The sequence below is a fragment of the Anabrus simplex genome, chromosome 2 (genome assembly GCF_040414725.1).
Source record: "Anabrus simplex isolate iqAnaSimp1 chromosome 2, ASM4041472v1, whole genome shotgun sequence".
NCBI lineage: Eukaryota > Metazoa > Arthropoda > Insecta > Orthoptera > Tettigoniidae > Anabrus > Anabrus simplex.
Genome location: NC_090266.1, coordinates 1,174,102,803 through 1,174,118,372, shown reverse-complemented (window position 1 = coordinate 1,174,118,372; position 15,570 = coordinate 1,174,102,803). Strand labels below are relative to the sequence as shown.

Here is a 15,570-nt window from a genome sequence, read left to right as displayed (position 1 = left end):
ACTCATTGGTCAAAGGTGGTGTAAAACATTTTTGATGTGTTTATATTATGACTGAAGTTAGAATATTAAGATTTTTATGTACCGATGATGTGTAAGATTTCAATGGTGATAGTAAAGGTGAGCATGCATTGAACGAACCTATAGAATTTATCACACCATTGTAAGTTCCAGTAAAAGAGACGAGAGACAACTGTAGTTAATGTTTACTTCCCATGATAGTGCAGTAACTTTGGAAAAAAATTCTAAATATAAACAATTTATTAGTCTATGTCAACAATGTCAAAGCACCCAGGAAACTGGGATAATACGTGGATAAGAGTGAATAAAACTTGCGAGTGAAAGGGTTTTAACTTCTGTCTAAGTTCGAACATCCTAACTGCAAGAACTATCTGCACAATCAACCTTGACTTAAAAGGAAAATATGAAGGTTACGGAATAGCTGTCACTTTACCTGACAGAGCAGTGAGAGTTTGTGCATTATCATACAATGAGAACCATTGTCCAGAAGTCACGTATTTCAGTCATGCTCAGGGCCATGTTTCTGCAGAATAGCCTATAGCTGAATAACATCAACAGGAAGTCCGACTCGTTGGCTGAATGGTCAGCGTACTGCCCTTCGGTTCAGAGGGTTCCAGGTTCGCTTCCCGGCCGGGTCGGGGATTTTAACTTCCTTGGTTAATTCCAATGGCCGGGGGTGGGTGTTGGGTGCTGTCCCCAACATCCCTGCAACTCGCATAACACACATAGGCCTAACACTGTCCTCCACCACAATAACACGCAGTTACCTACACATGTCAGATGCCGCCCACCCTCATTGGAGGGTCTGCCTTACAAGGGCTGCACTCGGTTAGAAATAGCCACACGAAATAATAATAATAATAATAATAATAATTATTATTATTATTATTATTATTATTATTATTATTATTATTAACAAGAACAACGATGATGTAACTGTTTCTGACATACAGATTCAGTCTTGGAACGTCCATGACAAAGGTTGAATTTTTCATTTCACTCCAACTATTGACCGTTCTCCTCAATCGACAATTCATATATAATTTTTGTCTGAAATACTAAGGAAATACCTCGGTAGTTATCGCAATCATCCCTGTTTATTTGACGGTTAAAAAAAAAAGTGCAGTTGCTATTTTTGTCCAATCACAGAGTACCTTGCCCATCCACATGTCTAAGTCTTATCCACGCGGTCACCATTCCAGGCCTAGTTTCATCGACGGCTTATGGAATTACAATCCACTGTTTTCTCTTTTATGCCATCAGTTGCGAATGTCATCCGATGAGATTTCAAGATATGAGGTACATTAGTTGTATCGAGCAGGTTTAATAAGTAGCTCCTTTCATCCCTTCATGGACCACGTAAGCAGTAATTGAAAATCAACCGAAACAGGGAATTTCTACTTCTAGAGAAGGTAATACAGTAGGAGAATTCGGATTGGGACAAAGGAACGAAAGAGGAAGTCGGCTGGTGGAATTCTGCACTGATCATAATTTAGTCCTTGCCAATACTTGGTTTAAACACCACAAACGACGGCTGTATACGTGGACGAGACCTGGAGACACTGGAAGGTATCAAATAGACTTCATTATTATTAGGCAGAGATTCAGAAACCAGGTGTTGGATTGCAAAACTTTCCCAGGAGCAGACGTGGACTCTGACCACCAACTTGTTGGTCATGAAATGCCATCTGAAGCTGAAGAAATTGAAGAAAGGAAAGAATGCAAAAAGAAGGGATCTGGACAAGTTGAAAGAAAAGAGGGTGAGGGATTGTTTCAAGGAACATGCTGCAAAAGGACTAAATGCAAAGGCTGAAGGAAACACAATAGAGGAAGGGTGGATAGTCATGAAAAATTAAGTCAGCAGGGCTGCTGAAGAAATGTTAGGAAGGAAGAAAAGATCAACTGAGAATCAGTGGATAACTCAGGAGATACTAGTCCTGATTGATGAACGAAGAAAATACAAGAATGCTAGAAATGAAGAGGGCAGAAAAGAATAAAGGCGATTAAAGAATCAAGTGGATAGAAATTGCAAGGTAGCTAAGGAAGACTGACTGAAGGAGAAGTGCAAGGATGTCGAAGGTTGTATGGTCCTAGGAAAGGTAGATGCTGCATACAGGAAAATCAAGGAAATCTTTGGAGAAAGGAAATCTAGGTGTATGAATATTAAGAGCTCAGATGGAAAGCCACTTCTAGGGAAAGAAGACAAAGCAGAAAGATGGCAGGAACATATCCAACAGGTGTATCAAGGTGAACATGTACATAATTTGGTTCTGGAACAAGAAGAGGCTGTTGATGCTGATGAAATGGGAGACCTAATTTTGAGGTCAGAGTTTGACAGAGCTGTGAGCGATCTAAATAGGAAGAAGGCACCTGGAATTGATGACATTCCCTCTGAATTACTGACTGGCTTAGGAGAAACCAGCATGGCAAGGTTATTCCATTTAGTGTGTAGGATGTATGAGACAGAAGTCCCATCCGATTTCGGCAGAATGTTGTTATACCTATTCCAAAGAAAGCCGGTGCTGACAGGTGTGAAAACTATCGCACCATTAGTTTAGTATCTCATACCTGCAAAATTTTAACACGTGTTATTTACAGAAGAATGGAAAAACAATTTGAAGCTGAGTTGGGAGAAGATCAATTTGGCTTCAGAAGAAATGTAGGAACATGTGAAGCAATCCTGACTTTACGTCTGATTTTAGAGGATCGAATCAAGAAGGACAAGCCCACGTACATGGCATTCGTAGATCTAGAAAAAGCATTCGATAATGTTGATTGGACCAAGCTATTTAAGATTCTGAAGGTGATTGGGATCAGATACCGAGAACGAAGAATTATCTACAATCTGTATAAAAATCAATCTGCAGTGATAACAATCGAGGGCTTTGAAAAAGAGGCAGCAATCAAGAAAGGAGTGAGGCAAAGCTGCAGCTTCTCCCCCCCCCCCCCCTCCTTTTCAATGTTTACGTAGAACAGGCAGCAAAGGAAATCAACGAGGAATTTGGAAAAGGAAACACAATCCAAGGAGAGGAAATCAAAACCTTGAGATGTGCCGATGATATTGTTATATTATCTGAGGCTGCAGAAGATCTCGAGAAGCTGCTGAATGGTATGGACGAAGTCTTGCGTAAGGAGTACAAGATGAAAATAAATAAGTCCAAAACAAAAGTAATTGAGCGCAGTCGAACGAAGGCAGGTGATGCAGGAAATATTAAATTAGGAAATGAAGTTTTAAAGGAAGTAAATGAATATTGTTACTTGGGTAGTAAAATAACTAACGGTGGCAGCGGTAAGGAGGACATAAAATGCAGATTAGCACAAGCAAGGAAGAGCTTTCTTAAGGAAAGAAATTCGCTCACTTCAAACATTGATTTAGGAATTAGAAAGATGTTTTTGAAGACTTTCGTGTGGAGCGTGGCATTGTATGGAAGTGAAACATGGACGATAACTAGCTCAGAAAGCAAGAGAATAGAAGCTTTTGAAATGTGGTGTTACAGAAGAATGCTGAAGGTGAGATGGATATATCGAATCACAAATGAAGAGATACTGAATCGAATTGGCGAGAGGAGATCAATTTGGCTAAATTTGACGAGAAGAGATAGAATGATAGGACATATCTTAAGACACCCAGGACTTGTTCAGTTAGTTTTTGAAGGAAGTGTAGGTGGTAAGAACGGTAGGGGTGGACCAAGGTATGAATATTACAAGCAGATAAGAGCATATGTAGGATGCAATAGTTACGTAGAAATGAAAAGGTTAGCACAGGATAGGGTGGCTGCAACAAACCAGTCTGTGGACTGATGACTCAAAAAACAACAACAACAAGCTTTCGAATATAATAATAATAATAATAATAATAATAATAATAATAATAATAATAATAATAATAATAATGGTGTATGGCCTCCGGAGAGGCCTGATGCAGGTCTTTCAGTTAGAAGCCTCATAGTCGACCTTCGCGTCTGTGAGAATAGGGCACTTCTTAAGATGAATTCTAATGCTGAAGGCGGTAAAAACACCCAACCCGAGAGCCATAAGAATTAACCTGACCCGACCACGAATCGAACCCAGGACCTCTTGGACCAAAGGCCATTATACTAACCATTTAGCCATGAAGCGGGAATTGACAGAAATTGCATACCTGAAACTTTCAAATTATCCGGGTAAATGAAGACTGATTTCTCGGCAAATACGGCTGATGTTTCTGTTTGTACTCGAACAACAAACATCGTTTCCAAGTTGCTTCGTTCTGGATCTAATGAAGATATTGAAGGGGTTGCGCCTGGTCAGCCTGACGCCTTCCATGGTTTGATACTCAAACAGGGCTAATGTGCAGCCTGACTGCCAAACATATCACAATCAACAATCTACAGTCTAAGTACAATTGGCCTTGATTCTTAACGAGCTAAGTCTATGCTGCCACCATACTATAACCTCAACGTGTAAATAATAATAATAATAATAATAATAATAATAATAATAATAATAATAATAATGATGAAAATCCACAGCCTGTTTCCAGTCATTCGACCGGGTCAGGAATGGAATGAAGCACCATCTAGCGGCGAGGATAGGAATTGTGCCGGCTGGCGAAGCCTGTCGCACTCCTCTGGGGTAATGATTAATGAATGCTTTTTTTTGCTTTACGTCGCACCGACACAGATAGGTCTTATAGCGACGATGGGACAAGAAAGGGCTAGGAGTGGGAAGGAAGCGGCCGTGGCCTTGATTAAAGTACAGCCTGGATACTGGATACTGTACTGGATACTTTCCGCACTTAAGTGACTGCAGCTATCGAGCTCGGTGATTAACGAATGACAGATGAAATTAAATTATATTGGAGACAGGGAAAAGCGGAGTACCCGGAGGAAAACCTGTCCCGCCTCCGCTTTGTCCAGCACAAATCTCACATGGAATGACCGGGATTTGAACCACGGAACCCAGCGGTCAGAGGCCGGCGCGCTGCCGCCTGAGCCACGGAGGCTTATAATAATAATAATAATAATAATAATAATAATAATAATAATAATAATAATGTCACCGGTCGAGTTGACCGTGTGGTCAGGGGCGTGCGGCTGTGAGCTTGCATCCGGCAGATAGTGGGTTCGAATCCCACTGTCGGCAGCCCTAAGGATGGTTTTTCGTGGTTTCTCATTTTCACACCAGGCTGTACCTTAAGGCCACGGCCGCTTCCTTCCAACTCCTAAGCCTTTCCTGTCCCATCGTCGCCATAAGACCTATCTGTGTCGGCGCGACGTAAAGCAACTATAAAAAATTTATGTCCAACTCTTGTTCCGCTTTTTACGCGTTTGGTTATGAAATGAGATGAATCTTTGTAGCGAGTTTTTACGACCGAATGCCCTTCCTGTCTTCGACCTCATCGAAGGAGTTAATAAGATGAAATTAATGATGTGATATAAATGATAGTGGGTAGATGGTAAAACCCGGCGCCAGCACATAGCCTACTCATGTCGAACAGCACCAAGGTGTATGCTCAAGGCTTAACATCCCCAACCGATGGAAAAAATCACCATCAACAGCGTCATATGAACACTGCGGAGAGGTTTGGAATTGAATCCAGGCTTTTGGCACGCAATCTAGTGATTAGAAATTGTATACCACCAAGTAGGGGACTGCCTGTAGGAGTGAAGTACAGTGGGGACTTCGAGGGCCCTGGGACCGCTACGGTAGCTGTGAAGGCCCTTCAGGAACTCTGAAAAGTGGTGGCAAAAGGGGCTCTGGTTAAGACGCAGCAGGTCGTTATGCTACTTAGGTTCCAAAATGGGTAAAATATAAATATGTAAATAAATTCAATGTTAATTTTAATCTTATACCAGTTGTATATTATTATTAGAAGTAATTTCACATACTGTATATGAGTTGACTATGTTTGTAAGATATTATAAGAAGAATTTTGTAAACAATATAAATTTATTAAGGATGATGTGTGTGTTTAATAGAACAAATTATTAGCGTAAATTGTATAATATTGTATTCTAGGAAAATTTTCTTCGTCTCTTGTTAATTTAAAATTTAGTGCTTGACAATAATGTATTTTAGTGTACCATTTGCCACCGAGGTAGACACCTCATTTGCAAATAAAAAGATTTTGATTTGATTTTGATCTCATACCCTGTCGGCCAGCATTCTGATGGTGACGGGACTCGAATGTCAGACCATATAGACCTGACGCATTAACGATCACTGCCACCAGGCAGGATAATAATAATAATAATAATAATAATAATAATAATAATAATAATAATAATAATAATAATAATAATAATAATCTTACGTCCCGCTAACTACAGGGCCTTTCACTAAAAGTGGGGCCGGTCGCAGCGCAGCAAGTAGATGGGCGAGCTGAAGGTCAGACGAGCACATGGCAACTCGCTGAGCTTGGGGCCGGTAGAGCGCCCGTATGAATCCCATGTAAGTAACGAGCACACATAATAACGGATAATCGAGGTCAAATAATTTCTCACCTTGTCACAGATGATGTTGAAAATGTCCTCCACCTGCATCTTCACATTTCTGGCTTCATCTAAGGAAATTTTCATTCATACGCATTAGTTCATCTACCGTACCGAGATAGCCTCAATTTATCTCGTGATATTTTGTTTGAGTTCAACTAGAGTGTGAAAATGGGAGTATTTGGGACAGTAACTGCAGACAGGATACTAGAGCCTATAGTTTTTGAAAGCACAATCACTGGGCAGAGATGTAGGAATGACATTCTCGTACCATTTTTTTAACGATTGACGGACAATGAATGCCAATCTGGATATTTCCAGCAAGACTCGGCAGCCGCGCATACGACTAACGAGTCATTAAGTTTGAGGACATTTTTGACAACAGGGTAATTAGTAAACCATTGTGGCCCGCAAGATCCCCAGATCTTAACGGTTTGCGAATTTTATTTATGGGGTAAATTGAAAAATAAGGTGTATACAACAAATCCTCACATTCTAGATGAACTCAAACAAAACATCACGAGAGAAATTGAGGCTATCTCGGTAGATGAACTAATGCGTATGAATGAACATTTCCTTAGATGAAGCCAGAACAGGTGGAGAACATTTTCCACATCAGCTGTGACAAGATGAGACATTATATTACCTTGATTATGCGTTATTATGCGTGCTTGTTATTTACATGCGATTCAAACGGGCGCTCTCTCGGCCCCAAGCTCAGAGTTGGCATGTGCTCGTCTGAGCTTCAGTTCGGCCATCTACCCGCTGCGCTGAGCCGGCCCCTCTTTGAGTGAAGGACCCTGTACTTTTACGGCTTTCAGATACGCCAAGGTGCCAGAATTTTGTCCCGTACGAGTTAATTTTCCTGGTAAATCAACTGACACGAGGTTGACGTATTTTGCGCACATTTAAATACCATCGAACTGAGTCAGGATCGAACCTGCCAACCTTGGCAATATACCATCACACATCTATAACCACAACAGCCCCAGCATTTGCCTGGTGTGAAAATGGGGAAAACACGGGGAACGATATTCAGGGCTGCCGATAATGGGATTCGAACCCGCTATCTCCCGTGTGCAGGGTGATAGCTAAATGACCCAAACCGCGCAGCCACTTGCTCGGCTCTGTATTTTCTGTTCATCCTCGCTACGCCACTCGTTGTCTCTGGGAATTTTCATTGGACTATCTCATCCGAATCTGTGATCTAAGTACTTCTACTTCTAAGTCCAGCAGTCGCTACTGTTATTCATCGTTCGTTTATTTGGCATCCGGCAGATACTTCGTTTCTCCTTATGTAAATCTCATAATCAATCTTCATTCCACCGGTGTCCAAGAACATCACAGTATGTACATACTTACTCGAACATCACAACTGTCTAAACGCTAATCGCATCCTGTGGACTGAAGCAGCCAAATCTTCTTTAATTTCTTAAGCCCTGTTGCTATTACCGTATTTTTCGGGCCATTAGACGCACTTTTTGTTACAAAATATACTGCCTAAAATAAGATTGCGTCCAAAGGTCTATCAAACTGACACTGAATATACGTGATTTGCTACACCAATGCTCAAAATATTCCTTAAAATAAACTCAGCAGTTGACCCTTTTTATTACTGCAGTTAAGAAACAACGGCTATGGTACACCTGTGTTTGTCAGGAATGTGAGTTCCCAGTGAATACCTAACAAGACGTCTCCGCCCAGCTCCTTATCGTACCAAGCAAACACAAAGAGCTGCGACCTTGACTGCGGTTATAGGTTAACTTCAAGGAAGGGTAGGAAAAAAACGTATAATCGTTGGCTAGTTCCGGTAGTAATAATTTACCGTACACAATGTCAATTGTGTAGAAGAGGTTTCTTTTCGACTCAGCATTCAAATTAAATTTATGGAATCCGCAAAATTATATGGTAATAGGGCAGCAGGAAAATAATACCTACTTATGATTTGTAACAGTGACAGTTTTGCTCTGCCTACCAGTGAAATTGAAATGTCGTATGGCTTTTAGTGCCGGGATATCCCAGGACGGGTTCGGCTCGCCAGGTGCAAGTCTTTCTATTTGACTCCCGTAGGCGACCTGCGCGTCGTGATGGGGATGAAATGATGAAGACAACACGTACACCCAGCCCCCGTGCCATTGGAATTAACCAATTAAGGTTAACATCCCCGACCCGGCCGGGAATCGAACCCTGGACCCTCTGAACCGAAGGCCAGTACGCTGACCGTTCAGCCAACGAGTCTGCCTACCAGTAATTAGTATTTGTACCGAAATTAAACTATTTGTGTAAAATTTTGTTTGAAGAGACAGTGAAATTATATTATTCCATAAATTGTCATCAAAATGTCAGGGTACGTCGTACGGTCTGCAGCATCTTAAGTCCCAAAAATCCGGCAATATTATTCCGTTGCTTACATGCAAATTTTGACGAGTTTCTGGTCTATCAAATGAAATTTTATCTCCAACATTCCCGTAGTTCCAGTGTGTTTTTAAACTAATGTTAAATAATTCGGGAAATATCTGTGAAAGCAATTTCCAAGTGGTATTTACATACATCCCCATAAATTATTCTTCTATCAGACCACAGACCAACTAATGGATTGTTTAACCCAGGGTGCGAAATCGCGTGGTGTCACCCCCCCCCCCACTGAAATTGACTAGGGGGATTCTTTCATTATAAAATGAGGAAAATGTAACACACACATTACTGAAATCAGTGTTTTTACTGTGCTTATTTTTATAAAAACAATAATACACATAAGATAGAATTAATAGGATGACTGCCAGATCTTGAGCAACAAAACAATGCAGTGGTGGCAACTCCGCACATGCAGTCAGTTTTCACGTTTCACTCTGGCAAGTCCATCTGAAACCCAGGAATATTTTCTATTGAACATCATTCTTATTATAACAACAGAATTCAAACAAAAACACTTCAAATATATTTTTTCAGGAGAAGGGGCAATTTACATACAAGGGAATTACACATCCCCTCCCCGGTCGGGTACGCTTGAAATAAACACGAATAGTTAAGCCCTATGATCCTTCTCCTCCCCCCCCCCCCCAACCATTTTTTTCCGTTTTCGCACCCTGGTTTAACCCTAGCCACGGGATTAAACGTTGGGCTACGACTCTCAATATGCTGGCCCAAAGAAGCTAATAAACATTCAACCGTTGCTTATGGCTCTCCAATTGGAAACTGACTACAAAAATCCACTCTTTGAATTAAAAATCTTACCTTTGTTACATTATTAAAGTGAAAATGTTTTGATTTAAAATTATGTTGTACTGATATACTGAATGTTAATCTTCTTACTTCTTTTTCAGAGGTTCACTACATTCACCAGCGTGACCCTTAGCCTTTTTGTTGGCACCGTCATCCTAGGTGAGTGCATCGACAAATTTTTTCGTACTAGTTAACAAGTTCATTTCAAGCACTTTAAGATTACTTTAATAATTACTTAGAAGAAACATTGGACACTTTTTCTAATAATGATAAATAAGGAGCAAGTGCCTTAAAAGATCATTTAGCAGAAATTTTTATCTACTTTTCGAATTTTGGAAAAGGAGGTATTTTGTGACGAAAAATCGACTTTTCGACTTACCGGAATATAAGGAGAAAGTATCGTTATAAGATCACTGGGAAGCACTTTTTAGTCTTTTTTGGTGGCGATCAGGCAGAGCATATGAAAGAGGAAAGACTGGTTCACATAAATTATGACTCCTCCACTCACCTCACATCCCCTTCTCATCAGTCGTGTGAAGAAATGAGAGGAGTATCAGGCATTCTCAACAGGGAAGATTTGCTCAAGAATATGTGATCGATGGCAGAATGTATATAAGGCAATTGGCAGACTCAGATCCTTTCCAGAATAAAACAGGTCAGAATAATGGGGGATATCACAGCTGAATAAGAAAACGCGCTTAGACGAAGAGTATGGAACATAATAAAAATAAAGACAGGCGGAGCTGGGAAGGAAATGAGTAACTGTAACTGAATTACTTGTAATGGTTACATTCTTATTAATTTTTATTTGTAATCGTTACTTTCTTGTCCAACTCGTTGGCTGAATGGTTCAGAGAGTCCCGGGTTCGATTCCCGGCCGGGTCTGGTTTTTAATCGGTTCTAATTGTTCTGGCTCGGGGACTGGGTGTATGTGTCCGTCCCAACACACTCGTCATATTCAGACAACATGCCACACTACCAACCCCACAGAAACACGCAGTAGTGATTACATACCTCCATATAGGGTTGGCGTCAGGAAGGGCATCTGGCCGTAAAACAGGGCCAAATCCACATGTGCTACGCATTTCACTTAAAATTTACTTCTTGAAATAAAATTGCAATCGTTACATTCTAGTAACTGATATAAAGTGTGACCCAAAGTCCGTTAACATTTGACGAGGCAATACTTCACGGAATATTGGAGGTAGGGAGGTAATAATTGACACATGATTGTCATGACATTGGGTTTTGTTGATACCAAAATAAAGTACACAAATCGACCAACAGATGGCGCTAGACTGCAACACGTCAGGTACAAATGGCCACTCATCCTTGACATATGGGGTTTTATTGACACCAACGAGTGCACAAACAGGCCAAACAGATGGCGCTGGACAGTAACACGTCAGTGATGCCTCATGAGACCCGTGTAGGTATAAAATGATACGTCGTGAGAGAGGACGTCAGATGCGTCTGCAATCGCGTCAAGTCATGCTTTAACCCCCCAGCCCCCCGACCTTAATCCATGTGATTATTGGTTGTGGGGTTACCTGAAGTTGCAAGTCTACCGCTGTCGTCCTACCTCATTAGGAATGCTAAAAGACAGTCTCACAACATTGTCTCTCGAGACTACAGATATTGTTGATGAATGACGGCCGGCATGTTGAGCATGTGTTATAAAAACATCGTCTTTGCTAAACCTCGATTGTTATGCTAATTATTGCTTGTGTATCGTATGAAGCGCAATCTGTTGATAATTTTGTGTACTTAATTTTGGTGTCAATAAAACCCCATTTCATGTCAATCATGTGCGTCAATTATTACCTCTCTATCTCCGATATTCCGTGAAGCATTGCCTCGTCAAATGTTAACGCACTTTTGGATCGCCCTGTACCACGCACGGAAGCAGAAACGGCGGAAAATATTGAAGATAACTTTCTCAGTTCTACTACAGCAGAACCAGCAACTTCACCAGTTCTGGATGGGGTGATTAAACACAGGTATTTCTTCAAATGCCCCTGTACGGCGTCTATTCAGTAAATGCAAATATGTACTTCCCCCAAAGATGTCGAGGCTTAGCGATGAGAATCTTAAGAATCAATTAATTTATTTGCAAAGTCAATAGCAAATTATTTGAAGAGCTAAGTCATCAACTAAATTAAAAACGATAGAAAACTATAATTTCGAATGTTTTCATGTTTTGTCTCACCTAGTGATAGCCACTTAGTGTCTCCAAATTAAGAAAGAACCCACACAAATTGAAATAATATATTTTCCTGCAAGCTTTGTATTACGCATAAAAGTCAGTTATTTCCTTGACGCTTAGCGTTCTGTAAAATAACTGTAATTTTACTGACTACTTGTTCAAACAGTAATTTGTAATTGAGTAAAATGTTTCTCATGTAACTGTAATTCATCACAATTACTTTTTTCTTGTACTCCTTCCCATCATTGAAGAGAGGGGTATAAATTCTTCGGTTTTCTTTCCGTTCCCTTTCTTAGAACTCATCAGTAATAAATAGTGTATGTGAGGTTCTTCATTTTTAATTACTTTTTACAGATCTAAAATAATACATACTTCGTCAAAAATTGATGCACTGTCATAAACGTGTTCTGAGTTTCCTATAAATCATTGAATTCTCATTAGTATTTTAAATCTCTCTCTCTCTCTCTCTCTCTCTCTCTCTCTCTCTCTCTCTCTCTCTCTCTCTCCTCGATTTGCAATTCAAATCAATGGGAACAAAACCTGATTAGATTTACTGGATGCCTTATTTCAAAGAAGACGGTATAAACTTGTGTTTGTTGTTTCTAAAAACTTTCCTCAAATATTTCCCAACTCATAGGCTACTGGTACAACTCCCAGATATTTTCAAGCTTTTATTCTCTAAGGTACACATATGTCGGCAGAATTTGTTACAAGCAATCTTGTGTTGTTTGGGTCATCGGTCCACAGACTGGTTTTATGCTGCTCTCCACGCCACCCTGTCCTAAGCTAATCTTTTCGTTTTTACATAACTGCTGCAATCGATATCTACTCTAAGCTGTTCTTTATATTCATACCTTGGCCTAACTCCTGCCGCTTTTAGTCTACACTTGTCTCAAGTCTAACTGAACGAGTCCTGGGTGTCTTAAGATGTGCTCTATCGTTCTATGCCAAATTGTTTTCTTCTCATCAATTCGATTATCTCTTCATTCTTGATTCCAACATCTCATCTTCAGCATTCTTCCTGTAAGACCGCATTTCAAAAGCTTCTATTCTCTTTCGTTCTGAGCTAGTTTTCGTCCATGTTTCACTTCCATACAATGGCATGCTCAAGACGAAAGTCTTCAAAAACATCTTTCTTATTGTTACATCAATGTTAGAAGTGAGAACATTTCTTTACTTAAGAAAGGCTTTTCTTGCTTGTGCTAGTCTCCATTTTATGTCCTCCTTCCTTCTGCCATCATTAACTATTGTTGCCCAATTAACAATATTCATTTACTTCCTTTAAAAATTCATTTCTTAATCTAATATTTTCTGCCCCCATCTAACTTAGACTGCACTTCATCACTGTTGTTTTGGATTTATTTTATTTGCATCTAGTACTCCTTCTCCAAGACTGTCCATACATTCAGAAATTTCTGCAGATCTTCTGCAGACTCAGATAAAATAATATACTCGGCAAATCTCAAGCGTTGTGACTTCCTCTCCTTGGATTGTGGTTCCTTTTCCAAATATCTCTCTCTCTCCTTTACCACCTGATCTTTGTAAACACTGAAAAGGAGAGGTGGAGAACTACAGCCTTGCCTCACTCACTTCTAGATTGCTGATGCTTATCACTGCATACTGACTTTTGTACAGATTATAGATAAACCTACAGTTCATAATTTATGGTTTATACTATTCTGCACTGGAGGGCTTTAAAGCCTTTCAGCCTGTTTAATAAAGCTGGAGGAATTTACTATTGCTGTCACCATCCTGAAGCAAATACGAGAATGCGATGTTTAATGACTAAATAATCACCGCATTGGTTGGTCGAGTTTCATGGGAGAATTCGAAATCCGAACAAGGATTTTATGAACTGCAGTAGTTCCTTGTAACTGTGCAGAAATACCAAGTTCTTATTAACGCTCTGAAGTATGACATTCGATTTGCATGAGGCATGCCGGAGTTGCTCGTTGTGGTCAAAATCTGTATCCGAATTGCGCGAAGGTAAGGGATTGCGAGTTGCGCGTAAATTGGATGAAAAGGTATGATCTTGAATAGCATGAAGTGGTTATATAGCATGAAGTGAAAATGCAAACTGAAGCAATTTCTCCAACCTTATACGGGTGGGCAGAATAAAACTAGCCCGGAAAATATTTACAATAGGACTGGCGGGGGATTGACCCTTGTTAATGAAAATCACCGAAGATGCTGGAAATTCCCTTATCTGAAGAAACTGAAACCTGTGGAACCAAAAGTCCTGACTCCACTTCACTAAGAAACTACCGGCAGAACTCAAGAACCGATGGTTTGTTTGGACGCTTTAACGCAAGCACAGCAGTAAATTTGTAAGGATACAGATGCATGTCCTTTTCGATAATGTTTCGACGCGACGATCTCTTAATCCCACTGGCACATATAAAAGATCTCGAGATTTCGTCGGACTTTGTTCCAGGCTTTCCTTCACTCGAGCAAAATTTTCTGGTGGTGAAGCTCTCTTGGACCCGTTTCACGCCATTTTGCCACTAAGTTTTGCATTGGAGGCTTTGATGGAGGTTTTGCTAAAACACTTCCGGTCTTAAACCTTTGCGCAAACTGTTCTGCGTAGGTGCTTCACATAAGCTCATCGGACAAGAAGTTAGTCACCCTAGTGTGCACGCACAGATGAATCGTTAAGCCACTGGAGATGGCTCAATCACACCCGCACTGCCTCTACGTCAGCATAAGGCAGTAGCGATCAGTGAGACATTGGAGTTTCAAGCGGACAGTGTACGTCAGCATGGGTAGATGTAAGGATGTTAGAGTGGCAAAAAGTGGCAATCGTGCTTGGCCGTGTCAATGGCCGTACGTTGCGTGAAGTTTCTGGATTTGTTGGTGTTTCGCAGCGAACTGTTCAACGTGTCTACCAGCAGTGGTGTACTACACGTGTTCACGAAACACATCAGAATGGTGGTCGGGACAGGATCCTGACTGAGAGGGACCGGAGAAACGTTTCACGGCTTGTGAATCAAAATCGCTTCCAAACCCGACAGTAATTGCTGCAGTCAGTCCGTGAAAGTCCATCCAAAGCTGTTAGCCTGAGAACATGGTGACGGGAACTGCATGCAAGAGGTCATTGCTCACACCGGCAGATAAAGCTCAGCATCTTCTATGGGCTAGAAATCATTGAACGTGGACAGTAGCTGACTGGCGGTGTGGTCTAACGAATTACGTTTTTGCCTGTATTCCAATGACGCACGTCGTCGAGTGCACCGAAGGTTAAATGAAGCATTTCATCCTGGGTGTGTGCAAGGTGAGGTTAAAGTCGGAGGTAGGTCTGTTATGTTTTGGGGGTGGTTTTCGTATCATGGATTGGGCCCACTCACTGTGGTGACCACTAACATGAACCAGCATGTTTATTTAAACATTCTGTATGATCAGGTGTTGCCTTTCAGTCAACATCTGCATGCTGAATATTCTATTGATACGCCGATTGTTCAAGATAACAGCAAATTTCATCGAGGTGGACGCATATGTGACTGGTTTTATGAACATTTTCCCACCCTATTAAATCTCAATTGGCCTGCAAAATCACCTGACTTGAACCCCATTGAAAATCTCTGGCACATGTTAGAACAGCGGCTAAAACTCTGACATCAGCATCCGCGCAATTTGGTGGAAATGCACGATCAC

General features: G+C 40.8%; 1 protein-coding gene across 3 annotated transcripts in view; it reads left to right on the top strand.

The window, feature by feature from the left end:
• LOC136864770 (dual oxidase maturation factor 1) overlaps positions 1-15,570 on the top strand; it is a 563,446-nt gene that overhangs the window by 338,674 nt on the left and 209,202 nt on the right. For all 3 annotated transcript variants that reach the window (XM_067142138.2, XM_067142137.2, XM_067142139.2), the window contains exon 3: positions 9,815-9,872. In XM_067142138.2, coding sequence (XP_066998239.1) covers positions 9,815-9,872 — 58 coding nt within the window. The remainder of the gene's footprint in view (positions 1-9,814; positions 9,873-15,570) is intronic.